Source organism: Numida meleagris, chromosome 2, assembly GCF_002078875.1.
Source record: "Numida meleagris isolate 19003 breed g44 Domestic line chromosome 2, NumMel1.0, whole genome shotgun sequence".
NCBI classification, from domain to species: domain Eukaryota; kingdom Metazoa; phylum Chordata; class Aves; order Galliformes; family Numididae; genus Numida; species Numida meleagris.
In genome coordinates, this window is record NC_034410.1 from 133,876,728 (window position 1) to 133,902,051 (window position 25,324).

General features: G+C 40.3%; 1 protein-coding gene across 2 annotated transcripts; it reads right to left on the minus strand.

Moving 5' to 3' along the window:
• On the minus strand, nt 1,752-25,223 carry RAD21 (RAD21 cohesin complex component). 2 transcript variants are annotated; one of them, XM_021387172.1, is made up of 14 exons: nt 25,071-25,223; nt 18,194-18,367; nt 16,284-16,413; nt 14,799-14,898; nt 14,098-14,204; nt 12,187-12,390; nt 11,465-11,590; nt 11,137-11,259; nt 9,642-9,865; nt 9,145-9,310; nt 8,631-8,782; nt 7,269-7,418; nt 6,118-6,201; nt 3,376-3,567 (listed from the first exon to the last, which is right to left on the minus strand). In XM_021387172.1, the coding sequence occupies exons 2-14, from the start codon at nt 18,335-18,337 to the stop codon at nt 3,376-3,378; spliced, it is 1,902 nt and encodes a 633-aa protein (XP_021242847.1). In that variant the 5' UTR covers nt 18,338-18,367; nt 25,071-25,223. The 2 variants fall into 2 exon arrangements, with proteins under 2 accessions (XP_021242848.1, XP_021242847.1); XM_021387173.1 differs by lacking the exon at nt 25,071-25,223 and having other exon boundaries at nt 1,752-3,567; nt 18,194-18,337.

A 25,324-nucleotide genomic window follows, 5' to 3' on the forward strand; every position in this document is an offset into this window, starting at 1 on the left:
TCTTCAAGGCGGTCAGACACACAGGGAGAGAGTTCATTCCACAGCCGAACCCCTTTGCAGGAATGTTTTCCTTAGATTTATGAGCTGCTTTTCCTTTCACCCACCAGACAGAAGTCATTTGGAGAGCAGCGCGTGGATAGTAAGCACTGCTGTAAATACTTCACATTTCAAGAGAGAACAAACCTGCTGCCTGCAAAGAAGATGGAGCAGTACCAGAGGCATTCACTGCACTGTACTGCACCACGGAGGGGAACGAACTGTTACAGCCAAACAAGCTGGAGGCATTCCAGCCTGAATGTTAAAGCAGAAAGGAGCATTTTAAAGTAAGGGTACCAACCAAGCCTAAGTTCCTCATAAGAAGATTGGAGAAGTAGTTGAAGAAGATGCTACTCACTAAATTGCCGGGAAAGTAGCTTTTATTAGGTGAGAAGCCAACTGAATGCTACTGGTTGATTCTTACGGAATTGCTTAAACCACTATTTGAAGAGTAACTGTAACAAAAGGCAGATTACAGCTCTGGGAGTTTTGCTTTGTTTTAAATGCTCCAATATCTTTGCAAAGAGCAGCAATGACAGGAAAATGAAGTAATGCTGCACAACAGCACTTCTGCATCTCACGGCGGCACAGGAAGATCAGGAAGACACTTGGAGATATGAGAAATGCTGCCATCAGAGAGCAAATGCTTTGTCTATCCCCATTCCTTCGTCCTTGCTCGGTAGGTGATCAGGGTGCTATTGTGAAGCCCGCTTTCCAAGAAATCCGCTTCTCAGTATTACAAACAATTACAACAAATCTGCTACCCTGCAAAGCAGAGCTGGCAAAGATTGCTTCAGATGATGTTCAGTGTCACCAGTAGCACACCTTTGTAAAATCAGTTTCTGGAGAGCGAGCATCTCAGCGGCGTAACACAGCACAGCACTGCTGATAAAAATGTCATACATCCATACAAGAGAAACCCCCAGAGAAGTTACCTTTCATTCAGGTCCCATGCTTTAGTATCTCCCCCTTACAGAGCTTTAACCAAATAAATGAGAAAACAGCTCTTGACTTTCCAGTGCAGATAAGCTGTACACATATGCACGTACTCAACCTAGCTCAACACAGGCCAGCCTGCAAAGCTTGCAGCACAAAGAGAAGCAGTTGCTTCCACAGGTGGCTCAAACTCAAAGGCAGTAAAGGCACGTCTGTGTGATGAAGTTATCTTACTGGCCGGTTCTCCAGGCTGGTTCTCCAGCTCCCAGAGACAGCATGTGTCAAACAGAATTCATTACCCTGGTTCTGTGTAAGCTCTGCAGGTAACCTGAGGGACTCCGTAGGAGATCCGCTGCTTCTGCAGGCTTGGATCCGAGTGTCTGGATCTACAAGGACCGCAAATCCTCAGAAGAAGCGCTGACATATTCACAGAGGCAATTCTAGAAGAAAGAGAAGCGCGGAGCTAAAAGAATTTGAGCTGGATATGTTCTGGCACTCGGAAGGGACTGGCATGGAGATGAATCACTTTACAGACAGTCTCCTCTAATTTTCCACACAGACATTCCTAGCACAGAGCGCCTGAACAGAACCGCAGCATGGCCACTGAAGTAAGTTTCCCTTCCTAATGGTAAGAAATCTACTGACACATTCAAGCTTTAAATCTCTCCAGCAGCTCCAGCAGTCCACTTCCACTCCTAATACCAAAATAAGCAATCAGCAAATACTGGCTCCCCACTACGTAAGTGAAAGGTGTCCAGAGAAGATATGGAGCCAACACGTAACAGCTTGTAACACAACTTTTATTAGAAAAGTTATACATAACAGCATCAACTATTTTCAAGAATATTAACCTTGAAAAGCAACAAAACCAGACTAAAAATGTGTAACGAGAAACTAATGACCTGCTCTATAATTAAACATTCAAGTTATCTACAACGTCTCTTTTTACAAAGGGGAAAACCATGGTTTTACAGGCACATCATGTTGAAAATAAAGCTGCAGTAATTTTATACAATTAACTTTTCCAAGGATTATTAAAACACGATCATCATGTAGCCTCAGGTTTTTTTTTTTTTTTTAAAACATTCACATAATTTTACACTTCTGTATACACTGAAATTTCAGTCCCAAAATTACATCACAAAGTGCCCACATTAAAACCAGAACCTTCTGTGTGAATAATTTTGCCCTAAAAAAAGTTAAGACAGGTTTCCATAATCAACATATTCACATAATTTCTGGTACTACTTGGTCTAACGGTAAAGCTTCATTGTTTGGATTTCTTCTGCAAATTTGATAAAACGTTTGGAACACAGGACTGTGCATTATTGGAAAAAAATCAATACTAAAACCATAAATATATCCAAAGAGTCATTAATACGCTACACAATTAAGCAGAACTGTGCCCGTTCACACCGTATATTCAAGCCTGCTGTCCTTTCAGTACAGGTGGCATCTGAATTTAGTACCTCCACAGAGGCAATCTGTTCAGCTTTGTATTCTTATCCTTGTACGCTCGCTTCATAAAAATCAGATAATTTACAATCTAGAAGTTTGTTTTAAAAAGTCTGGAGTTTATATACAGCTCTAACAAACCTAAAGCATTTCGATACCTTGGAAGGTTTAAATGAAATGACTAGAGTTTCTACTTGATGCTCATTAACAGTAATTAGCCATTAACAGTAGTGGACCGTAATGAGGTGACGAGTACAAAGTGATGTTTTGTCTAAAATGCTAACACGTCTTCAGTCCTTTCATGTATGTCACAGTACCACTGCCAGGAAGCGCTTTCCACAGACACCCGTTTCCCCTTAGCATCAAGGGCTACAAAAATCTGACTGCAAAAATGCAGTGACAAAGCAAGCTGACGCATCAGGCACCACCTTTCGTATTGGCAGCTCTAAGAGACCCACAGTATGCACACAGATCTAAGGAAGGGGAAAAAACCACAACTCTGAGAAGCAGACCGAACGTTTTAGACAAGTTTGGCAAAGTTTTCAGTCAGACAATAGGTTGGCCATCCAGGTTTACTCGGATAGGTTTTAAAATATCACTATTGAATTAACTAGTCAAGTTATAGTAAGACATTGTCATCGATACTCAACGTTACATGCACCAATATTGCACACACCTGCTCTGCCTTCTTAGAACAACCTTGATCCGGGTCCTTGAGCTGTCTGGTTTCTGCAGCTGGAACTCAAGCCACCCACCCCAGCAGTTTCACTAAAAATTTAAGTGGGAAATTTAAAATACAAAACCCAGGTAACCCCCCAAAAAACCCAACGAGGACTTTATACAGACAATAAAATCTAAGTTTTCCACAATGGTCTCGAGGGCCCTACAGATGGGGCAATACACGTTTGCACCAGTGAAGCAGACACTAGCCCTGCTGTATCTAACCACTCAAATGATGTGAAATCTGGGACCGGGCGTTGCGATGATGTCACTGTAAGGCTCCTCCTGCGTCAGCTCTATAGCTTGCTGCTTTTTAAGTACCAGGAAACTGTAGAATTTCGCAGCTGCTTGTTTTCTATTTGTATTTCTGCACAGCTCGAGCAAACTGATGGATTCTGCTCCAGTCTTAGCAAGAGCTCTCTGAAAAACACCAACATCGATAAGGCAAATTAGAATAAAAGCACGGAAACACGACTATCAATTGGCAAGATTCTGTTTGTTATCACCCTCAGGATACTGGGATGGACCGGGACGGACTCAACACCGGCCAGGGGCACTACAACATGTATAGAAACAAATTCCACATGGACCTTATCTAAATGAAACCGAGTAAGTTTCCCAGAGATGGGTGAGAAAAACCAACAAAACAATCGGTCTTGAGGCCACATATTCCAGAAACACTGCAGTACAACACCAAGTTTTTGGGTATCAATAGCCAGCCAGCTTTTTGACTACAGAACAAATATTTCTGAAGAGAAATAAAAAATCCTGTTCTATTTCTCAAAATGAAAACAACTCCAAATAGAATCATGAATTCTTGTTTAAAAAAAAAAATTCAGGAGCTAGGGTTCTAAAAAGAGGCATCATTTTCCCAAGGTGAAAGCCCGTTTATTTCTAAAAATCCTGTTTGTCTTAAACCAAGTACCCAAAAGCTGTTTATGTTTTTTCCAAGTCTTGGCCAGAATATAAAAGATTCAGGGAAATCCATTTGTTCGCTGCCTAGAACAACTACTAACGCCTTCAATTTAAAACAGAACCGTCGACTTTGGAATATCTACGAGATGAAAAGATATTAGGCTGGCCAAATGAAGTTACTTTATATTAAACAGATCCTAGCTAAGAGTCTCATTACATATTTAATGTTTCAGCTATCCAGCCTGATCCTTTTTTGGGCACAGGGAAGAGACGATCAAACAAAAAGCTCGATGTGGCCCAAAGCGAATTCTGAAACTCTTTTAAGAAATCCATGATTAAACAGAGGAAAAAAAAAATAAGCAAAGTTATCAACTAAACATCTGTATACTTTAAAAATATTTTTTAATTGACAGCTGCGCTGGTTTTAGCTGGGACAGAATTAATTTTCTTCACAGCAGCTCATCTGGTGCCATGTTTTGAATTTGTGATCAGAACGGAGTTGGTAAAGCACCAATGGTTTAGCTGTTGCTAAGCAGTGCTTGCACAGCATCGAGGCCTTCTCTGTCTCTCATACTTCCCCCAAAGGAAGAAAGCTGAGAAAAGCACAAGATGTTAAAGAGTGGCCAAAGCCAAGACAGCTGACCCCAAATGATGTAGACTATCAACTAATATTCTATACCATATGCTGCTATGCTGAATAGAAGCTAGGGGATAAGAGGGAAGGGAGGGAGTGTGGGACGTGTCTTGAGTTACCATGTTACTCTGCCTGTTGATGGGAAGTGGAGAATGAGTTCCCTATTTTGCTTTGCATGTGCAAGCAACTAGACTTTACCTGTTACACCATCTTTACCTCACACCCTAAATTTTCTTGTTTTTACCTTTCCAATATCGTTTCCTATCCCACTGAGGAGAGAGGAAGTGATGATGTGCTGCCTAGTTTCCTACCAGGGTTAATCCACATAAACAGCTTAAAAAAATCTTAAGCTTGCAGAATTCTTGCAGGCAAACGAAAAAACCTGACTTCATTCACACTTGTCTTCAATGTCATATGCTCATGCTCCTGAAATTTAAAGCTTTTGCTTGATTATGTATTTCTGAGAAAACAAAAATTACTACTAAATCTTACTTGACTGAAAACTCAGTAACTTCTTAAGAAAAAAAAAAAAAACCACAAAAAACCCCCACAACTATGACAGAACTTCAGAGATACAATAGTGACAATGAGCTTTTATCAGCAGATGGAGACTAATTTCACCCCAAGAAAGATGACTTTGGAAAACAAAGCCACCTCAGAGGGATGGGACTGACACTCCAGTGACACCACAGTCTCAAGAGTTGCCAAAATAATTAAGGGAGGAAATGGGTAGGAACCGCAAACCAGACTTAAAAGCAAAAGACAGACGTACATGCAAGTAGACACCAGTTTGCACTCAAATTCAAGTACATACTAGAGGCATTCAATTTTCTTATCAGAAAAAACCCTTTAGTTCTAGCAAGCAAGAATCCATTCTACAAAAGATTATCTGCCTGTGCAGACTGACAACGGCAGTATGAAGCCACATGCTGAAAAGTAATGCTGCACTTCAGAGCCAAGGTCACATTCCCCCAGTTGCTGCAGATTCAGCTTATCAGGCTAGTCTGAGAACTTCTGTGTTCTATCTAGGAGCAAACATCCCGTAAAATAGTTTTGTTCCTGGACCTTGACGATGTTTCCCCATTCTTACAGAGCTCAAAGTCAGGCGGTGCTGAGGTTTCATTGCAAAAACACAAATTCAGTTATTTTAGAAATTGCGTTTCTGGGAACCTTACTTGCATACCAAGTGTGGCTGGAAAACATTTAAGTGAAAAGTTTTGTTTCAAATGTTATTTGAAAAACGTAGCAGTTTTATTACAATTTAGTCAATTACAAGAATGTTTTCCTCCCTATGGCAGAGCTGATATTTTAATTCCGTATCTTCTGACAATAAAGCCTTTACTTAAACTTTTACCTCAGGTCAATACGCCGGTGGCCATGTTCAAAAGCTACTTGAAGAGAAAGTGAATGATAATGTGTACCTGAAGCCCATGAAGCATTTGTTGAGTCCTCTTGTTCCATCTCCGTTCTTCTTGATCCTGATCACCCCCTGTGCCATCTTCTTCCTGCAAGCAGGCAGAACTCACATTTACAACGCAACAGATCTTCTCATGCGCCAAGCTCTAAAGGAGGTATTTATTTCTATGTATCAGTGCAGCTTTTTGTTTTCACGAAGACAGACAAGATCTAACCAGGTATGGACAACCTGACTCCCAGGAACAGCCAGGAGAGTCAGGAAATGGGACAGAGGAAGACACACACATAAGCTGATGTATCTTTGTAAGGCTGCATGTCACTATGACTACACCTCAAAATGTCATGCTGACAACTAGCAATACAAAGAAGTTCAGTTATGATGGCCTAATGAAAAGAAAAAACACTTGTCTAATCTAGGATTGCTAGTATCAAGCATAATATCAACAATTATTTTAATTTGCGAACATTAATAAACACATTCTCATTTCAGTGTGGAAATGGAGTCACTGAAAAAGGAAAACAGGCTGCTAGAAGTTGTAAAAGGGAGCTGATAGGTTAGAGCTGACCATATGCAACGAAGCACTCAGAACAGTGCTTGTTTACGGAAGATGTATTGCATATGGCTTTTAAAATGAAGGTTACATTTCAAACCCATAATTATAAAACTCGCCATGAAAGCAACACATGCAAGTAGTATCTTTGCTTCCAGTCTTAACTCAAGAACTTCAAACTGAGCAGAAAACACCACCTGGACAATTTTTTTTTTTATTTCTCAAAATTAAGTCAAGATGTATTTCTTCATTTTGATTGTACTCCTATAAAGTAACATTACTCTGCAAAGAGCAACAGCTTGCTGCATTACTAAGAAAATCAAAGTCCAAAATTTCTTGCACAAGGCATCAACAGACAGAGAGAGTGGCTTAAATCAAACCATGTGAGAAGAGAAGCACCCTCTTAACTGCCAAGAGAATGCACATGTGATTTGTAAAATGCTCATGGAACAACTACATTTCCAAAGTTTAACTTTTCCCAGCTAAATTCTTCTGCTCCTTCCTGAATACAAAGTCAAACAGTGCCAGGGAACACACAAACCCTTTTCAGGTAGTGTTGGTTTTTTCTATTTTTTTTTCCCCCAAAAAAAGAGCTCTGTTCTTACCTCCTCTTCTTCCTCCTCCTCTTTCTCTTTTTCCTTCTCCTTCTCTTTTTCTGGTAGAAGTTCTAGCTCTGGTATTAGCTGACAGATGTTCTGTGGCTCCTCTGGAGGCATTTCTACTGGTGGCATCTCCAACTGTTGTGACGGTGGATGCTTTAAGAGTACGAAGTACAGGTAAACAGAGAATCACTTTATTGGTGCTTTTAGAACAGAATACTGATGCTGCACAACAGCTTCACAAAATCCAAGCCTCTAACTCTTAGCCATTCACCAGAAGTTTTCAAAAGTGACAAGTAATGTTCGTGTTGGTTTGCTCTCCATACCTGCATTTTTAATTCTTCAGACCCTACTCAAAAGTTATGGTATCATTAAGGAAAAAGCCTTCCCAGCAGAACTACCGATCTCATTTCTTGGATCAGCACACGTAACCAGACACAGTACTACATGAACAAACTCTCTCTGTGACACAAGACACCTTCGGAATATCGAAATGTTTTCCCCTGCAATACAAGCAGCAAGGAATTAAGAATGAGGCACTTTGTAAAGTTTTTAAGCATTTTCTTCTATCTGAGAGCATCAATACAGCAGCTACCTCAAAGGTACGTTCACCTAGAGGCCTCATCTTGTTGGCATAATCCAAGATTTCCCAAAACGCATCATCCACTTCACCACAAACAGCTGATACCAATTTCATGCAGTGCTCTGCTTTTTATAAGACAATGTAATATTTATCTCATTCAACAACGAATAACCTGTAATCCCACGAGAAATGGGACGCAAAGTTCACAAACATGAGAAAGACTGCACAATCTAGAATTGTTCTTTCTCTGTTTTCTTTCCAAGTTAGCATTCAGAAAGATTCTAACTTTCATTTTGCACTTTTCTTCTTCCCCTTGAAAAATATGGTTTCAGTTCATACTGCAGCACAGCTTTTATAGAAGGGGTAGATACGAAACAGTTTCCATGCCTACCCATAACCCAGAGAAGAAACCTCTCCTGAAAGATCAGTTCTTGTTTGAACTTTTAATGGTGGACCACTGGGAATACCCTTCAAAAGGAAGAATTTGTGCAGCTCACGCAGTCTTTTCTAATACGCGCTTGCCACAGCAGAAGGTCTTGATATAATTTATTCCTTGAAGACTTCCTTTGGATGAAACACCATCAGTTCCCACCCTACTTGACTTGAGGGGAAAGCTTACACAAACTTTTCAGAAAAACCCCATACAGACTACTCTCAGAGATTCTGGTACTAGTCCAGAGAATCTTGATAGCAAAGAAAATCAGTACCTCAAATCTGCGTCACATCCTGCTCAAAGCTACTTCCCACTTCTCATTTAAACTACAACAAAAACCAATAATTCTTACAGGTAACACTGGTTCTGGTTCCACTTGCTGCAGTTTGCGTTTAACACCAGTTTGTGGTGGTGGAGGTGGCATAACAGATTCATCCAGGTTGGTCCTGCTGCCTTCCATCATCGATTCTTGTAAACGACTTGGTTCTTCCAGAATTGGTTCATCTATATTCCATAACAAAAACAGTTTTAGTCATGTAACTTTAAACTGTACTGATATACCTAAGTCCAACCTGCTATTCAGAATGAAGCACCGTAACAGACTGCATTGCTTCTGCAATGACCTGGTACAGATACATGTACAAACCAGTACAATACCCATTTAATCCACTGGATCAAACCAAATCTGCCTGCTATTTCTAGGAAAAAAAAAAAAAGCTGTTTTAAGTCAAGGACTGTCTAGAAAGCTAAGTGAGCAATTCAAGACCTTCATTATTTTTCGTGACTTAATATTAAGAACAAAGGAAAGAAACAAGCTCTGAAGGAAAGCAGAGCATCTTTGACCAAACGACCAGTGACAAACAAACCAATGACATCTCGCTGCTGTTGCTGCTGTTGCTGTTGCTGTTCCTCTCTGGGAACCTCTGGGTTTTCGAAGTCTTTAAGGAACTCATCGAGGTTGTCAGCTTCTCCACCTTTCCTCCTCTTTCTTAGGTCTTCTGGAACCAGGGGTGTCAGGCAACGAGTAAAGAGCTAGAGGAGAAAGGTTAAACTACTCACTATTACAGCTCTCAATGACTTCTTATGTCAGATAAAGCAATTACATGTCATCTTTCCTTCCCCCTTTTTTAATCTCCAACACTTAAAATAAGAAAAACTATTTTAGTAACTGATAAATATTTCAAGCATTGGTATTTTGTCATTTTTAATGAGTCTTTCTTAAAAAAAACATAAAACATAAAAACAAGAAGAAAACTGATGAATATTCCTATCATTAGATTGCAACTCAAATGCTGGTGTTTACCAATCCGGCACAATCCTGAAACACAGCCCGTTTAGAAATGAATCCGTATGAAAACATTACCTTCAGTAGCCTGTTATTCCACAAAGGCTGCGCAGGCAGAGAGAAAAGCTTTTCAACCCCTCCAGTTTCTTTCCACATCATCAGTTTCTTCGTAGGGGGTGCCAAGTCCAATGTCGTAACAATATCAGAGTAATCACTTAACTGGGCTCGAATGGTCTTGCTATCCAGCTCTTTCACACTGTCCACAATGAGCTTTCTCTTCCTCTTTGCTTTGGTTTCCTTGACTGTTGAGATTTTTTAAAATTAATGAAGGTGAGCTCATCAAGACATCGCATTGTAGCAGGAATCTTACAGATTCTCTATAGGCCTTACTTGCCCATGTATAATGCAGCCACAAGAATAAGGAAGTGTTAACACTGGAAGCTATGAAAACCTAAAAGCACTATATCAAACGTTAATCACTACAAATATTGCTCCAAAGCCCACAAATTCTTCAGTGTACACATAGTCTAATTGAATCTTTCTTATCATCGCCAATATCCTTAGCTGCATATGCCTCCCTCCCTCACTGTTTGCTATGCTGGTGTTCTCCATTAGCAAATCCCTGAGATGTAAGGTCCCACTGGCCAAAAAGCTGAAGTACTGTAACAAGTTCTTCCCTTAAGCCCTACATGAACTTTGGTAATATTAATATGGGTGGTTATCTTACCTGTACCTCTCATCTTGTTCTAGAAGGCTTTACTGTAAATTGTTTACAGCCTGGCCCTCAGCAGCAGACCCTGAAGCTCTGGCAAATGCTGTCTTTGCTGACCCCAGCTGATCAGCCAGGACCTCTGTTGCTAGCTTGCCACCAGAGGGCAGTGCCAGGGCTTACTAACTGGCCAAGCAGTAAATCAGCCTGGAGTTCTGCCTGAAAATATAGGACAAACTACATTTTTTACAGATCTTAATTTTACTTTACTTTTTTGAAGTAAAGCTTAAGTTAAAGCGGGGATCTGTTTATATTGAGCCAAATACGATATCACTTGAAGTAAGCAAGCGTCTTGCATTAATGAAATTCTGTGTTCTTCTCTACTTACTAGAGCTTCAAATAGATTAATTTGCTGCATTCAGTAATGCATTGAAGCTGCACTAGAAAAAAGATCACTCCTTCTCTAAGCAGCATTCACAGTCTAAACAGTCTCACTCTTGGCCATTGAAAATACCATACTGAGAATGCTGGTGCACTATAAATACCGCATTACAACTGAAGACATAACAAGGTCTTATCCAATTCAATGTATCTTTAACTCAATGCATTCCTCAAAAGCTACAGAATTCTGCATCCATACTGTCTGCTAAAGTTACAACCCAGTGTCCTCCAGGATTATTGAAACAAGTTACCTGTCCAGAAACACTGCAAGGTCAAAAATTAGGGTAAAATGGATTCAGCATCCAGTCCTTGGTTTCTTTCCCAGTTGAGAAGTAGAAAAGTGCTAGACATTCATTTCTACTTCACCATACTAAGGTGGCCTTTGAATGATCCAAAGAAAATATTTCCAAACAGTTTACTCACCAGTTATGTCAATAGGCTCCAGAGCAAAAGCTTCTTCTTCATTGGGAACAAGAGTGGTCTGATCAGTCATGGTTGGTAATGGTTCAACTGGATCTACTGAATCTGGGCTGTCTGGTCCACCCACTGTCAGTAAGAACAAATACAGTGCACTATAATATCAAAACAAAAACTGTGCTACCCTTCCCATCCTCTCCCTCCACACCTTAAAATGGTCTAACACATTTCACACGTATGAAATGTTCAGTTCAACATACTCCTAAGGAATTAGATTCGTAATTAAATTGGTTAAAAACAAATCATTCTAGATCTTGCCTTAGATCATACTCACTTGATACATTATCATCATCATCCATATCATCATGGGGAGGTTGCTCTGGCATCATTACTCCACCTTCCGAGAGTGCGGGTGGATCATCAAAAATACCACCATCGTTATTACTGAGGAGTTTGTCATCTGAAACAGTCGTATGAAAACATCAGTTTTGCCTCCACAAATTCACAAAGTATGAACAAGTTTATAATGAAGTACAGACAAATTTAGAACACAGACAAAGACAGTACAAAAGTTAGAGAAATCTATACTTTCAAGGCTGACAGAAAACTCATCACAAGCAATTTTCCAAGGTACATTTCAGCTCCAATTTTGAACTTACAGATAAACTTTATTACGATACACTTGCCACAGATTTGCACCTTGCAAGGTTTCTTAGTATTTCAAGTAGAAGCACTTAATGTAACTTGTAACATATTAATGAAACCATTTGAAGGAGTCAAAGAGTTGTATATTGTTTTTTCTCTAAAGAATGTTACTTCACAGAATGGAAAAGCTCTGGATGATTTAGTTTTACTTCATTTAAAAACATACAGCAGTTCATCTGGAATGTATTGTCTATGCTGCTACAGCACTCATAAAACAGAATTGTTCTGCTGAAAGCACAACTTAAGAAGACCAATGTAACAGAGCAAACAACCTCCTCATCCCTCCTTCCCAAGAAAACATTAAGGTACAATATAGGATAGAGGAAAACCACATTCATTTCTCAAACATACCCAATATTCCACCATCATTTCCTTCTCCAAAATTATCATCTTTGTATTGGTCTTCATATTCCAGGTGATTAGCTTTCTCATTAAGGTGACTGGTGCTCTGTTCAGGTTCCAGTAGAAGATTGGAAGCACTGGTGCTCACTAGCATGTCATCTTCAAATGCACTACCTTCTCTCATCATCTCACGATCATCCATCCCAAAGTCACCTGCGGGAATATGATTTCACAGCTATAAATGCTGAAGAACCGATATGTGAGGGATCTAGCTAATCAATCAACAAAGGTTCAATTGTAAGATCAAAAGTTTTCATCCTTTTAATCCTGTAACTTTTCATAAAGTGCAAAATATATACTGAAACAAACATTTTCATAGTTACTTTAATTTCAGAGTTAACAGACAAAATAGAAGAAATTGTAGAATCATTTGAGTTGGAAGGGACCCTTAAAGGCCATCTAGTCCAACTCCCCTGCAACAAACAGGGACACCTACAGCTACAGCAGGGTGCTCAGAGCCCTGTCCTGCCTGACCTTGAACATCTCTAGGGACGGGGCATCCACACCATCTCTGGGCAACCTGTTCCAGTGCTTCACTACCCTTATTTTATAAAACTTTTTCCTCAATCCAATCTAAATCTCCCCTCTTTTAGTTTGAAACCATTTCCCCTTGTCCTGTCATAACAGACCCTGCTAAGGAGTTGTACGGGAACTCCCTGAACCACTGATTGAGCATCTGGAGGAAAGACCCAGTCAGCCCTGAGAGCACAGGTGAAGACAATTCACCTGTGTGACCAGAAGGGGTGGAGCCTGGCTCCACCCCTCTTAGTCCTCATTTAAGGACTGACTGCCACTGAGGAAGGATCTCTTTCTGGAGATCCCTCCTTAGTGAAAGCTTTTCCCTATGAACCCAGAATCTTCTGATACAGGTGAGCGATCTACTTCCCTTCCCTTGTAGCACCCTGCTATCACGCTGGTCCTTCCACCTCTTTTATAACACTTTTTCCATTGTGTTGGTCCTTCTGATCACTACAGGAGTCTGCCTCCTTCTTCTGTATAGCCCCCCTCCAACCTTCAGATACAGAAAGGACGCTCTCAGGTCTCCCTGGAGCCTTCTCTTCTCCAGGCTGAACAGCCTCATTTCTCTCAGCCTGTCCTTGGAGGGGAAACGTTTCATCCCTTAAATCATTTTTGTGGCCCTAAATATAACCCTCATCAATACTTCAGCAAAAATACAAGAAAACAAATACAAGAAAAGCCATCTCCTCTTTAAACCTTTTTAAAACTGATTTTAGCTTGATCTTATAATGCAAGACTGCTCAAAAAGTTAGATCCTATGACTTGAGACAGAGCTACATGTACAGAGACCAAACTTATATCAAATCAACAAACAATCAATACTCAAACTATGCTTTCAGTAAGATTTTTAAGTTATGGATATTATTACACTTTGACTATCCAAAGGTAAATACTTTTCAAATATTTTCAGGTTTTGATTCAGATCTTACAACACTATCCTTGAGCAGATACTGAAAGGAGCATCAGCAAACCTGTCACCGCTAACTGCTCCAGCTTTAGAAAACTCCTGATGTTTTTTGGCTGAAAACACGACTAAAATTCAAGTGACAACTGGCTTATTCACATCACATATTAAAATTAATAATGATATAGTATTTCACTAATTAACCTGTCAGAATACTCTTCAGCTTTAGGTAAGCAGCTAGAGGCTTGCTGAGTAATAGAGGGCGGACTTTCTGGAAAAACCTCAATGACATACAAACTACACATATGGAAACACATCATGTGTGATCTAATTTGTTTTTGTACTTACTAGCAGGAATTCCATAGTAATTGCAAGATTACAACTTCACAGTTATCAAAACTAGCTTATGAACAACATAATAATACGCAAGATTTTACCAAAGTCATTATCCTGGAGGATACTGATGTTGCCTACTTCTTCTCTCATTGTAATTTCTTCCACTCTACTCTGGTTCAAACTGAACTGCTGGGCCACATCAATATCACTTAAACAAACAGAAGGCAATTATTAAAATCTCCATTTAAAAAAAAAAACAGATAAGTCCTTAGATAAATGTGAAATTCCTAAACAGTTCACTACACACTTAAATCAATGAAAAAGTTGACAGCAAACACAGAATAGAATGCCCTGCTTGAAGCACTAAGACTATTAAAGGTTAAAACCTTTAATTCAAATTGTGTTAGCCTCTGGAAAACATATCAGCAACCTCTTAGAGCCTTGTTATACTAAGCAACTAATTTTAAGGACAATTTAATAACTAAAAACAGCATCCCCTATTAATATAGTTATCAACAAAAGTTTCTAGTGAATGTACTAAGTTAATACTCAGCAGTGTTAAGGTACTTCTCTTAGAAAAGCATTTTTTTGCGACTGAAATTTAGTGTATATAATCCAAATTGAGTACAAACAGAATGGACCATTTATTAAAGCAAGCCACATCCCCAAAATTCCATTATAGATAATCCACAAAACAGTAGCCTCAATTTCCTAAAGGCTAAGAACACTTCAAGTTGTATACTTGCCATGTTTACAGATAACTCATTAACATTAAGAAGTTATAAGAAAAGCATCAGCTTACTCTAGATCAGGAAGTGGTTGGTCAAAATCGTGAAACTCCTCAGGTAAGGTGATAGCATTGTAAGCAGCCTCTCTGTTTTCCTCAGGCAAATCGACAACCCCTGGAGAGAAAAGCACTCAGACATGAGTTCCCCTTCCTTACAAGCATAGCACTTTTCCCTGTGCTTTCACTGAAGCTGTTCCCTCATAAATGTATTGTCTTTAAACTGTTGAGCTGAAACAATGCTAAATAGCTACAAAGAAGTCTTAGATAATGTTAGTATTGGGATTCAGGATAACAGCAAAACACCCACTTCTCAAGCTGTCATACTGAACTGCGTAACCCTGCAAGAAACAGCAAGCTTTGGGTCACTAAACATTTGTGTAGCGCAATGCTGAGCCATGCAGACAATGCAGGTGTTTTATGTCATCACAATCCTATGCAGCTATATCTGCTAATATACCTGTTAATGCAGGTACCTGTCAGGAAATCACTTTATTGTGATGCTCCAGATGAGACAGACAGTTCTACATTTTGGTTTGTGCTAAGCAGAGACAACGCAATAACTACTCTGCTTCTGGTCATTCAGTCAGTTCAATTAACTTTTGAAATCCCAGCACAGTACTTGGGCCACCCACACAAACCTTCTGCTTCTGTGTTTAATAGCTAGATGATCAAACATCAATGTTGGGCTTATGTTTTTTTAATCCTCTTGAGATACTTTATCTACTATTCAATAGGCATCCTTAGAGCATGACTACCACTTAAGGCATCACACAAAAACAGTGCCAGCAGCAAGTAGTAATTTAATACTAAGCAGAGCCAGTAGTAACATTGCCTTTGTTTTATTCAAAAGCTTAGAGGTCAGGACATCTGCAGGCAAAATGCAGATTCAATTCCTTCTGTAACCAGCAGGAGATCTGAGCTCCATGTTCTGCCTCCTGACCTGCACAACAGAGGCCATTCTGAGGCGCTGATACTTCAGAAATGCTGCCCACTCTGCTTCCCTCCACAATGGATAATCAAAGAATTCACCACCCAGAGAGACCAGGAACAAGCGTGACTCTACAAGTTTACATGTCTTAGTCCTTGGCTAGGAATTAAGAAACTTAGCCCTCTTTTCAGGGCAGTCTGACAGTTGTGCCTGTTAGCTGATTAAAACACGTAAACGATTCTCGAGCAAAAAGGAACAACACAACGCTTAAGCCACAAAGCTAGTAACCAAGTGCCTCAAATTGTTTGAAGTCAGCATGCCATCTCTTGAGATTATTTTACTCAATGAGCCCTAATAGGAAAAGATTTTGTTCAGCATTCAATCAAAAAATTTTTCATCATACCACTCATTCACTTAACCACCTTGAAGCAACACTAAGGAAAATAAGTCATTCTGTAACTACTGCATATAACTTTAGGTAATTGTTTTATTACGAAGAGAAGGTAGAATTCTACACGTCCTTAATAAGCATTATAAAACTTAACTTCAGACAGTGCTTAGACAAAGCATACCTGGACGAAAAGCCATCTTAATCTTAATGAAGGCCTCATTACAGTCTGCAAGAAGGTATTTTGCTTTCCTGTGGTAGATTCTGACAACACCTAATAAGAGATGTCCTGAGGTTCGAAGTGCCATCTTCACCTACAAGAAGATTACACAATTGGATAATTAAATGTAGCCTTATTTTTTTCCTCTGATTACATTTGCCAGCTTTGCATGAGTTGTTCAGTAATGTCAAATATTCTGAATAAAGATAAAGATCAGTAGAAAACTCTAAACAAAGAAAGAATGAAAAGTTTCCAGTTTCAGATGATACTCTGTATATTACTCAAGGATAAGCTGGAAAACCTAAGGAAATTGCTAAGAATCTCACTTAAGGAATTTCCAAACATTGCTCTGTCTAGCTAAAACAAAAAAAGACGACAAGCCAAAATCCAATTCATCGTATCCTTTACTGACACCTTTGCCACTTCAGTTGTGAAAAGTACATCAATGAATAAATCAAGTTTTGGGCAGCCAGAAATTACGATGTGATTAAGCAAGGTTTGTTTAAAGATAGTACCTTGCTACCTCTCCATCATCCGTCCTTCAGTTACAGAGGAAAGCAGAAAAACAGTGCAAGATGAAGGATGTTCGTAAACAAACACTGTCATATTATAGTTTAAATTGCTCTCCTCCTTAACCCCACTGTTTTGCTGTGTAATTGAGTACTTCAGGCACTGAAGGAACCATAGGAAATTCCCAGAGAAGGATTCTTCTTAAATGTTTTAGTCCAAGAGAACACGTGACTTGTGTTGAAGGAAGATTACACCATACAAAGTCTAACCTCAAACTTTACAAATACAAAACTGCATACATTATCTCGTATCACAGCACCTGATTAAAGTCTTATACAAAGCTAAATATATGAAAGAGTGCCTCGCAGTTTCTACTTTCTCTGAAAGAAGCTCTCAGCTGAGTCCATGAACATCATCCTCTCCAAAGCTGGCACTGATGGAAATGACTTTGCACTAGAACAGTAAGCATCTCTGTAATTGTGTTATAGGTATCTTGGCTTAAAAATGGCAGTGCTTCCAAAATCCAGATTAACGTTATTGAGACGCTGTTATATTTGATTCAATCAGAAGAGAAAAATAAACTGTCTTCCTTTTTTACATAGTGGCTTTCTTATTCAAGCAAGTCTTCAGGGACAAAAGTTATAACTAAATCAGTCCACTAGTTCTTGAATGGCTATTTTCATTCTTATGAGCAGCAGAGGAAAAAAAGACACTAAGAACACAAGCTCCTCAAAATTCCCCTTAGTTTCACAATAACTGTACAGGTGTTACACTCTCTCAATTTTGTCCCTACCTAAGTTTGCTTTCCATGCAAGCAAAAAACTAGAAGGTTCAAAAGCAAGGCATCAACACTACCCTGTAATATTGTTATTGAATGGGAACCTATCTTCACAAAACCAGTAACATTACAAGCTATTCCGAGTCTTCATTTCTTTTTGCTGCTGATAAAAAGACTGCTTTGTACTTTAGTCACAAGCACAAACAATATTTCAAGTATTATTTCTGCAGCTTCCAGTGACAATGACTCTGAAAGCACATCAAAGGCCTTTAAAAGTTAACTTTGCTGAGAAGTTTGGGCTTTCTCCTTTGCAAACATCTGCTTCTAAATGATGCACAGCATACCAAGATACAAGTCCTCCATTTATGCAAAATAAAACATTTTGTAACTAAATTGCACGATACTCTAGTATTAGAAAATTGACAAGAAAGTACTCTTTAGAATCATTCAAAAGAGTACTTCACATCCAAAAAGACCTTTTCATGCTTTAGAACAGCAACACTAAGCAACCCAAATATTAACTACCACCTGCACAAACAATTTCTTTTCAGCACAAGATAACATTACAGCAGTGTAAAATAGATACCTTTGGTGAAATGATACTCTCCACGCTGCTCTCCAGATTACATTCAAAAACATGGGCTTTGGTTAGCTTCTTATCCCAGTGGGCCGCTAGCCATATTTTGGCCAGCGGCCCACGCTTGCTCAGGACAAAGTGGGCATAGAACATGGTCCCAGATGTCTAAACCAAAGAGCAAATCTGTAAATAGAAAGGCAAATATATAATATATATATATAAAGAGAGAAAAAGAATTCTTGATGAGTAACATCCTCGCAAACATACTCCTTATGTTAGCTTTTCATTCACTAAGATCAAACAAATTGCATAAAATACTTACGAAGCCAACACTTCCAGGTGTCGGATATGCAATACATACATGTCTTGCAATGAAAATATGAAGCAGGAAGAACAGGGATCACTCAATGCTCCTTCCACAGACTAAAACCATTCACATAATTTTAAAACATTTACCATACTACAAGGAAAAAAAGCCTTGAATATATTAAAGTTTATGATGGTACCAAGCTGTCAGAATCAAAACAAACGGGTACCAGTTTTCTTAGCCACAGTGGTCTTCTACCTCTTCCATTTCTTCCTAGTCCAGCTTTCTCAGTAGCTGCTACTATACTATACATTGGTTTAGCAAAACAGTGCATTTTAAAATACAGTGGTTAACTTTGCACACTGCTCCATGTTTTCCTAAAACAGAAAGTACAACTCTCTATTTCTGAGCAGACTGTTACCCACCTCAGAATCCGCTTACACATTTTTTATTCAAGCAATGAGTAACGTAGTTAGCTTCCTCTAAACTTCCTGAAGATTTCAGTTTCTTCCTCCTCCTCCACCAGAAAGTAAGACTTCCTCTTATCTAGCAGCTACTCGTTACCTACTTAACCAATAACTACCTTCTTACTGCTGATAAAGATGCCAGCATACAAAGCCACGGGGAAGCAGGACACCATGAGGTCTCATGATGTAAAGCTGCTAATACCTGCATGAGGTAAGCATCTACAAGCTAGAGGTAAGTTTGCTTTGAAGAGGTAGAAGATTCTCCACATACAGCACTAACCATACCCGGGGGGGGGGGGGGGGGGGGGGGGGAAGGGAAGAAATGGAAAAATGGGAGAAATGCAGCAAGAGCAGTTGAGGCTTTTGAGCACCAACATCACAGTAAGCAGGGGCAGTTTAATTTGGGCAACACAAGGAGCATCAATTTCTAACCACTAAAAATGCATGCCAACACAATTTACAAACAAACACGGATCACGGTGAAACACCCAGCCTTGGTAAACACGATAGCCAGAGAGAGATTCTCACCAAGACAACCACTACATGATTACAATTAGCTTGCAGGTAAAAGAAACGAGGTTCACAGCAGCTATAGCACAGTTGTTGGTATTTATAGTGTATGCTTCACAAAAAGCACTTGGCTCAGTGGAAGCAAAGCCAACCTCTAGATATCCAGGTAATAAATGAAAAACTGTATGTCTAGGAGTAGATTCCTGAAAGTAAATGTCAACCATTTGGACTCTGAATTTCTGCTGCATTAAATACAGAATGGAAACTCTTCTGTTGTCCATACAATTATCAAACTTATCTGTCTGATAAACAGGCTGGCCACCACTTCTGTCCGTAACCAAGACTGGACATAGTATATGCGATTTAAAGAAAATAAAGGCCACGTTCAGATTGAGCTAACATAGCATATAGCAAAAATGACAATTTCTGATTTTATGACTGACATCTGTCTTCTAACAGCTGCAAATAAACAAACGGCAAAATAACTTATTTTCGTGTGTTGAGACTGTGTGGGTTTAAGAACGGCACTGCGCAAAGTTGGAAATGAGCAAGCTTTTCTAGGAAGCGAAACAAAACTACTTTGGAAGTCTCCTTGGTCAACAAAAGCTTTCTTTTCCTCCTCCTCCTAGTGGTTTTTAGAAAACTTCACGCTGCCCCAAAGGCCACTGGACAATTCAGTCCCTCATACGTTTTCAAAGGTCTCCTAATACTTTTGAATACACGGAGACATAACTTTGTACCACAGCATTTTGGTATCTGGAGTTGCACTGCCCTGAGCAGCAGGCCTGTAAACTACCCATAAACATGAGGAGGAAGAGCAAGGGAAAGCAAACAGACACTTAACAAGGTCTTCCAACAGCTGGGAAATAATGTACACTGACTAACAGAGTTTGGTATAATTATTCACTAATATTTTACAATCATTAAAACATGAAGCATGGGCTTGACAGAACTTCACACATACTATTAACTGTAAGCCTGATAATGTACAAAGATTTCCTGTTAAACATGGAAGAAGTCCTTTTTGGACTAATCAGAAGAAGCAACTTACCACTGCTATCCAGGATTTAAAGCGATAACTCAAGCAGAACATAAATGGCTAAGACTTTGAGAGGAAGCAAGTTGCCCCTGTAAACCGAGAGGTCACTTATATCACAAAGCTGAGGGGTTTTTGTTTTGGCTTTTTGAACAAGGAGCAGACATTGATAACAACTTCTGCCTTTCAAAGAACTGACAGCCCAGGTCAAAGTACTCCCCAGGAGGAGACTTAACACACGGGAACAGGTTTTTAAACCTATGTTCTATTAGTAACTACATCAAAGAACAGAGGCTGAAAACCATTACATCACAAAAGCCAATCTGCTTGTGCTGCTTCTTAGGTTTGACTCCTCTCAGTACGAGAATTATGGCTCGAACCTAAAACTCACTAATCTTGCAGGCAGAAAGAATATATTGCACGTACTTAGAAACTTCTGAAGCGAGTATGAAGTCAATATAACTAACTTCTGTCAGAGGCTGTTTCTTTTCAGCCATTAACGAAGTCTCGCCACAGCAAAATGCATCAAGAGAAACCATGAGCATCAGAGTACAAATCGTTTAAAGCACTTTAAAATGAACTACTGCCAACAAATAATACTTCTGTTCAAAGCAGCACTATCTTCCCATATCACAGTAAGGAGTGTCCGCCGCTTTGAAATTCCAGATGACCTGCTGCATTGTAATACCTAGGTTCTATCAGCTGTACAAAACATGTCTTCACATGTCTTAGCTGCAGCAGTTCAACCGTAGATGTGTAGAGCACCAGCACAATTGCTTAATGCAGACCCCGAGGGCTGCTCTTAGTTTCTTCAAACAGTTTTTCTTTCTTTTCAGACAATTATTTCCCTTATTTTATTGTCTGACCTTTAATTCACAGGGCAGTATATCGATACAGTGGCATAAAAGGAGAAAGATTTTCTGGTGTAATTTAAGGTTGGGATCAAAGTTAAATGAACTAGAAGTTTTTTCGGAGAGGCGTTCATGCAGACGCACAGAACATCTGTCTTTGGGTGCAAAAGCAACTCACAGGAAGCCTCAAAAGAAGAAGGGTACCTGATGGCTCTTAAAAAGATTGTAAGGTAAAATATCAACATCAACTTTTGATAATGACTAGTTATGAACCAGGACCTTAAAACTCATCCTAAGAACTTACAGCACTTCAAGAAAGGCAGAAAAATGAACGAGGTAAAAATAGTATGTACTCACACAAGACCAGCTGGGATCAAATCCCCCCTGTCCTATCATGCTTTTTAAAAAGTTTAAACTTGATTTTAATTCATTTTGAATTGCTTCAATGGGCTATTACTGTCTTCAGGTTCCTCTGCCCAAACCTCGCTTAACAACTGCATCATCTTATTTTTAATATTTTTTCTTTCTGCAGAAGTATTAAAGACTATAATTCTACATACAAAATAACTGAACACATAAAGTGATACTAATACAGCTCAGACAGTTCATTTTCCTATCTGAGCATCTAGCAACTGATCCTCTCAAAAAAGCAGCAGGAAAGCTGGGCAGCTGATACATGTGAAACATCACCTTAACCATCAATTCATACATACGAAGTCTTAAAATTCTTCTGCATGTTGAAACGCTAAGTATATAAACCCTGAAAAGCACTCAGAGTTGAGCACCATCCTTCAACGCACTCAGAAAGAAGTGTAAGAAAATAACAGCTGACAGTTTACTGTCTTAAAATAAAAAGACTACGAAGATGAGAATTTCTCCACTCTAACCCATTAAATCTACTTGTCTGCTACCCTACTAGGCCACGTTTATATATACAAGTTCATAGGTTGAGTCTTGTTCTGTCACCTACTTCTGCTCCTGTCACAAGGCTATTCTTGAACCAAAGAGAACCCCACTGATCAGCAGACACCTTCCATATTACAAAAATCAGCCAGCCAGTAATTATAATTCATTTGTCTTTGTGCTATCATTCTACTTCAATTTATCATCCTCTTTGCTTCTTTTTTCCCTTATGTTTTTTTCCTACACTGCTTCTGCTTCTTCAAGCTACACCAGTCCTGGCCCTGTGCACCTGCAGCAGCCGGAGCTGGCTACACCTCCCAAGTCCAGAAGGGCAGCATATTCCCCACAAAGCCTCACAACGCCAGTGTCTGCTCATTCCCATCCTAACTGGTAAGGACCTTCTTGACACATGCTGTGACAGCTGCCCTCTCCCTCACACCACAGCAGCAAGGCAAAGCCTTCCAGATATCAAGTTCCTCGCTCATTTTTATTTACCTGTTCTCAAATCAATAAAAACATTGTGAATGGAGAGCTTACTAATTCCCAGATATCTCGATCCTGTAGTTGTACATTTGATTCTTTTTTAAGTCATAGTCCCTCAACATGCAGTCCTTACATGGCTACACCTTCCTTGGTGCAGGCACAACCACTAATGCCATCTCACCGGCAAGCTCCATTAGCACACCGAACTACTGATACCACTGAGAAAAAACGATCACAGGACGAGTCTTTACAAACTCCACTAGGAACTGGAATGAATGGAGCTGGGATTGTTCAGTCTGGAGAACAGGAGGCTCAGGGGCAACCTTATCGCTCCCTACAACTCCCTGAAAGGAGGCTGTGGTGAGACGGGAGTTGACCTCTTCTCCCAGGTAACAGCAATTGGATTAGAGGGAGTGGCCTCAGGTTGCGCCAGGGGAGATTCAGGTTGGACATAAGGAAACATTTATTCTCCAAAAGAGTGGTCAAACGCTGGAAAGGGCTGCTCAGGAAGGTGGTGGAGTCACCATCGCTGGTGGTGTTCAAGAAACGTTTAGACGTTGTACTGAGGGACACGATTTGGTGGGAAGTATTGGTGATAGGTGGGCAGTTGGACTGGATGATCTTAGAGATCTTTTCCGATCTTGGTGATTCTATGATTCTAACTCCTTAGGGCTCAATGTCTGTTTTCAGCATTATTTCATCTCCTTTCTTCAATAACCTTTATAGTTCTCTTGTTAACTCACATTTTTCTATATCTTAATACATTTCTTTGTGGCACCTTCAACTTTATTAAAGTTCAATGACAAGTCACTTTAATTTCTTATGTCCACAAAATCAATTATTCAGAAGATGAAATTGAACTAGTCCAACCTGACATACTTTTGATACACACATAACAGCATTTTCAATTTGTCTCCAGGTTTTATTTTTTTCCATCACCTTATATTCCCACTTCCTACACCAGAGGTTGTACTACTACGTCTGCAATTGCTCAAAACACACCTCCCGTATGTAGGAAACGCATTCACTGTTCTCCAGTCACAATATACTACACACCTACATTATCAAACTGCTAGAACCAGTACCCACTACCTCTGTCTAATTCAAACAGCAGATCTTTCAGAATTCTCATCATTTAAGATTACCGAACCTTAAGAACAGTGTTTTCCTCCATTTGCTCCAGCCACAACCTCTATTTTACCAGCAGGTATCCCAACAGGTATCCTGTCCTACCACCTAGATTCAGCACGTCCATTTACCCAGCTAAAAAGAATCTTACTTTCAGATCCCACCTTGATTATCCCAATCCATACAGTACAATTCCAGTTCCAAGTCAAAAGAGTAAAGATCCAATTCCGGAAATCAAGCATTAATACACTCCGTAAGAGGATATATGTTGATAAAGAGAATAGACTTTATCAGTCTTATTTTTTTCCCCCAGCAGATCACCCAATAACCCAACTGTAGAAAAACCTCAGTTCTTAACATTTTGCCTCACAGTGAAACTCATTCATCAACTGAGCAACTACACTCACTTCTGTGGGAAATCCCATGATGTCTGGAGTAGCAGCAACCCCGATGGTCAGACAACAGCAATCTGCATGGTAATTTAAGATTATTGTAGGTATCACAAACTTTTTGCTCCTCCTTTTATTCCCCCTCAGCTTCCTCTGTAGTAAATATTTTAGATCAGTGTGTTTGGCGTTTCCAAGTTCCAGAGTATATCACACATTCATAAATGAACCCTTACAACTCGAGCCTGAACCTAATGCTCTGATGTCTCCCCATTTTTCCAGTAACTAGTTTTACGGAGGATGAGATTAATAAAAGTAGTTAAGTATGCTTTACAGACACATTCACACAATGGGAGCCTGTATGGTAACTTCTAAAAATTTACAGTATTTTCCTCCACGCATCTGAATATAACCAAAAGCCATTTTTACCCTAACGGCGCCACACCAACGAACCCCACCAACCCCAACTTCCTTTGTTACTGACACAAACACAGCACCTTGCTTTATACTCAGCAGAAGCCCTTCACTGAGAATCAGAGAAACCCGCACGAGCCGCGCGGACCCTCCCTCAGTACAGCCACAACACCCCGGCAGCCGGACCCCGAGCCCCGGATCCCCGTGGAAGCGGGGAAGCCCATCGGCTCCGTGCCGGGGCCGCCGCAGTCCACCCCATTCCGCGCCGCCCTGGCCTCACGCCGCGCCCCCCGCGGGTCGGGCCCGTGCCGCCGCCAGGCCGCAGCGGTGGTACGGCTCCCCCCGGCCCCAGCACGGAGCCGCCGTCCTTCGGACAGAGCGCGGCCGCTGCCACTCCTTACCCGTGTCCGGGGCAGGGGGAGGCTAGCGCGGCGGCTGGCCAGGCAGGGCTGGGTACCCGCTACACTCCTCCGAGCCCCGCAGAGCCGCTCACTCAAACAAACAAGATGGCGGCCAGGGCCCTTCCTGCCGCCCAAACCCGCCGTTCAAATCGGCAGGATGTTTACTGTTAAACTGCCCCCCTGCGCCCGGCCGCGCCGCCGCCACCGCGCCTGCGCGGCGCTACAGCTACCATGGCGTGGGCGCCCAGTCGGAA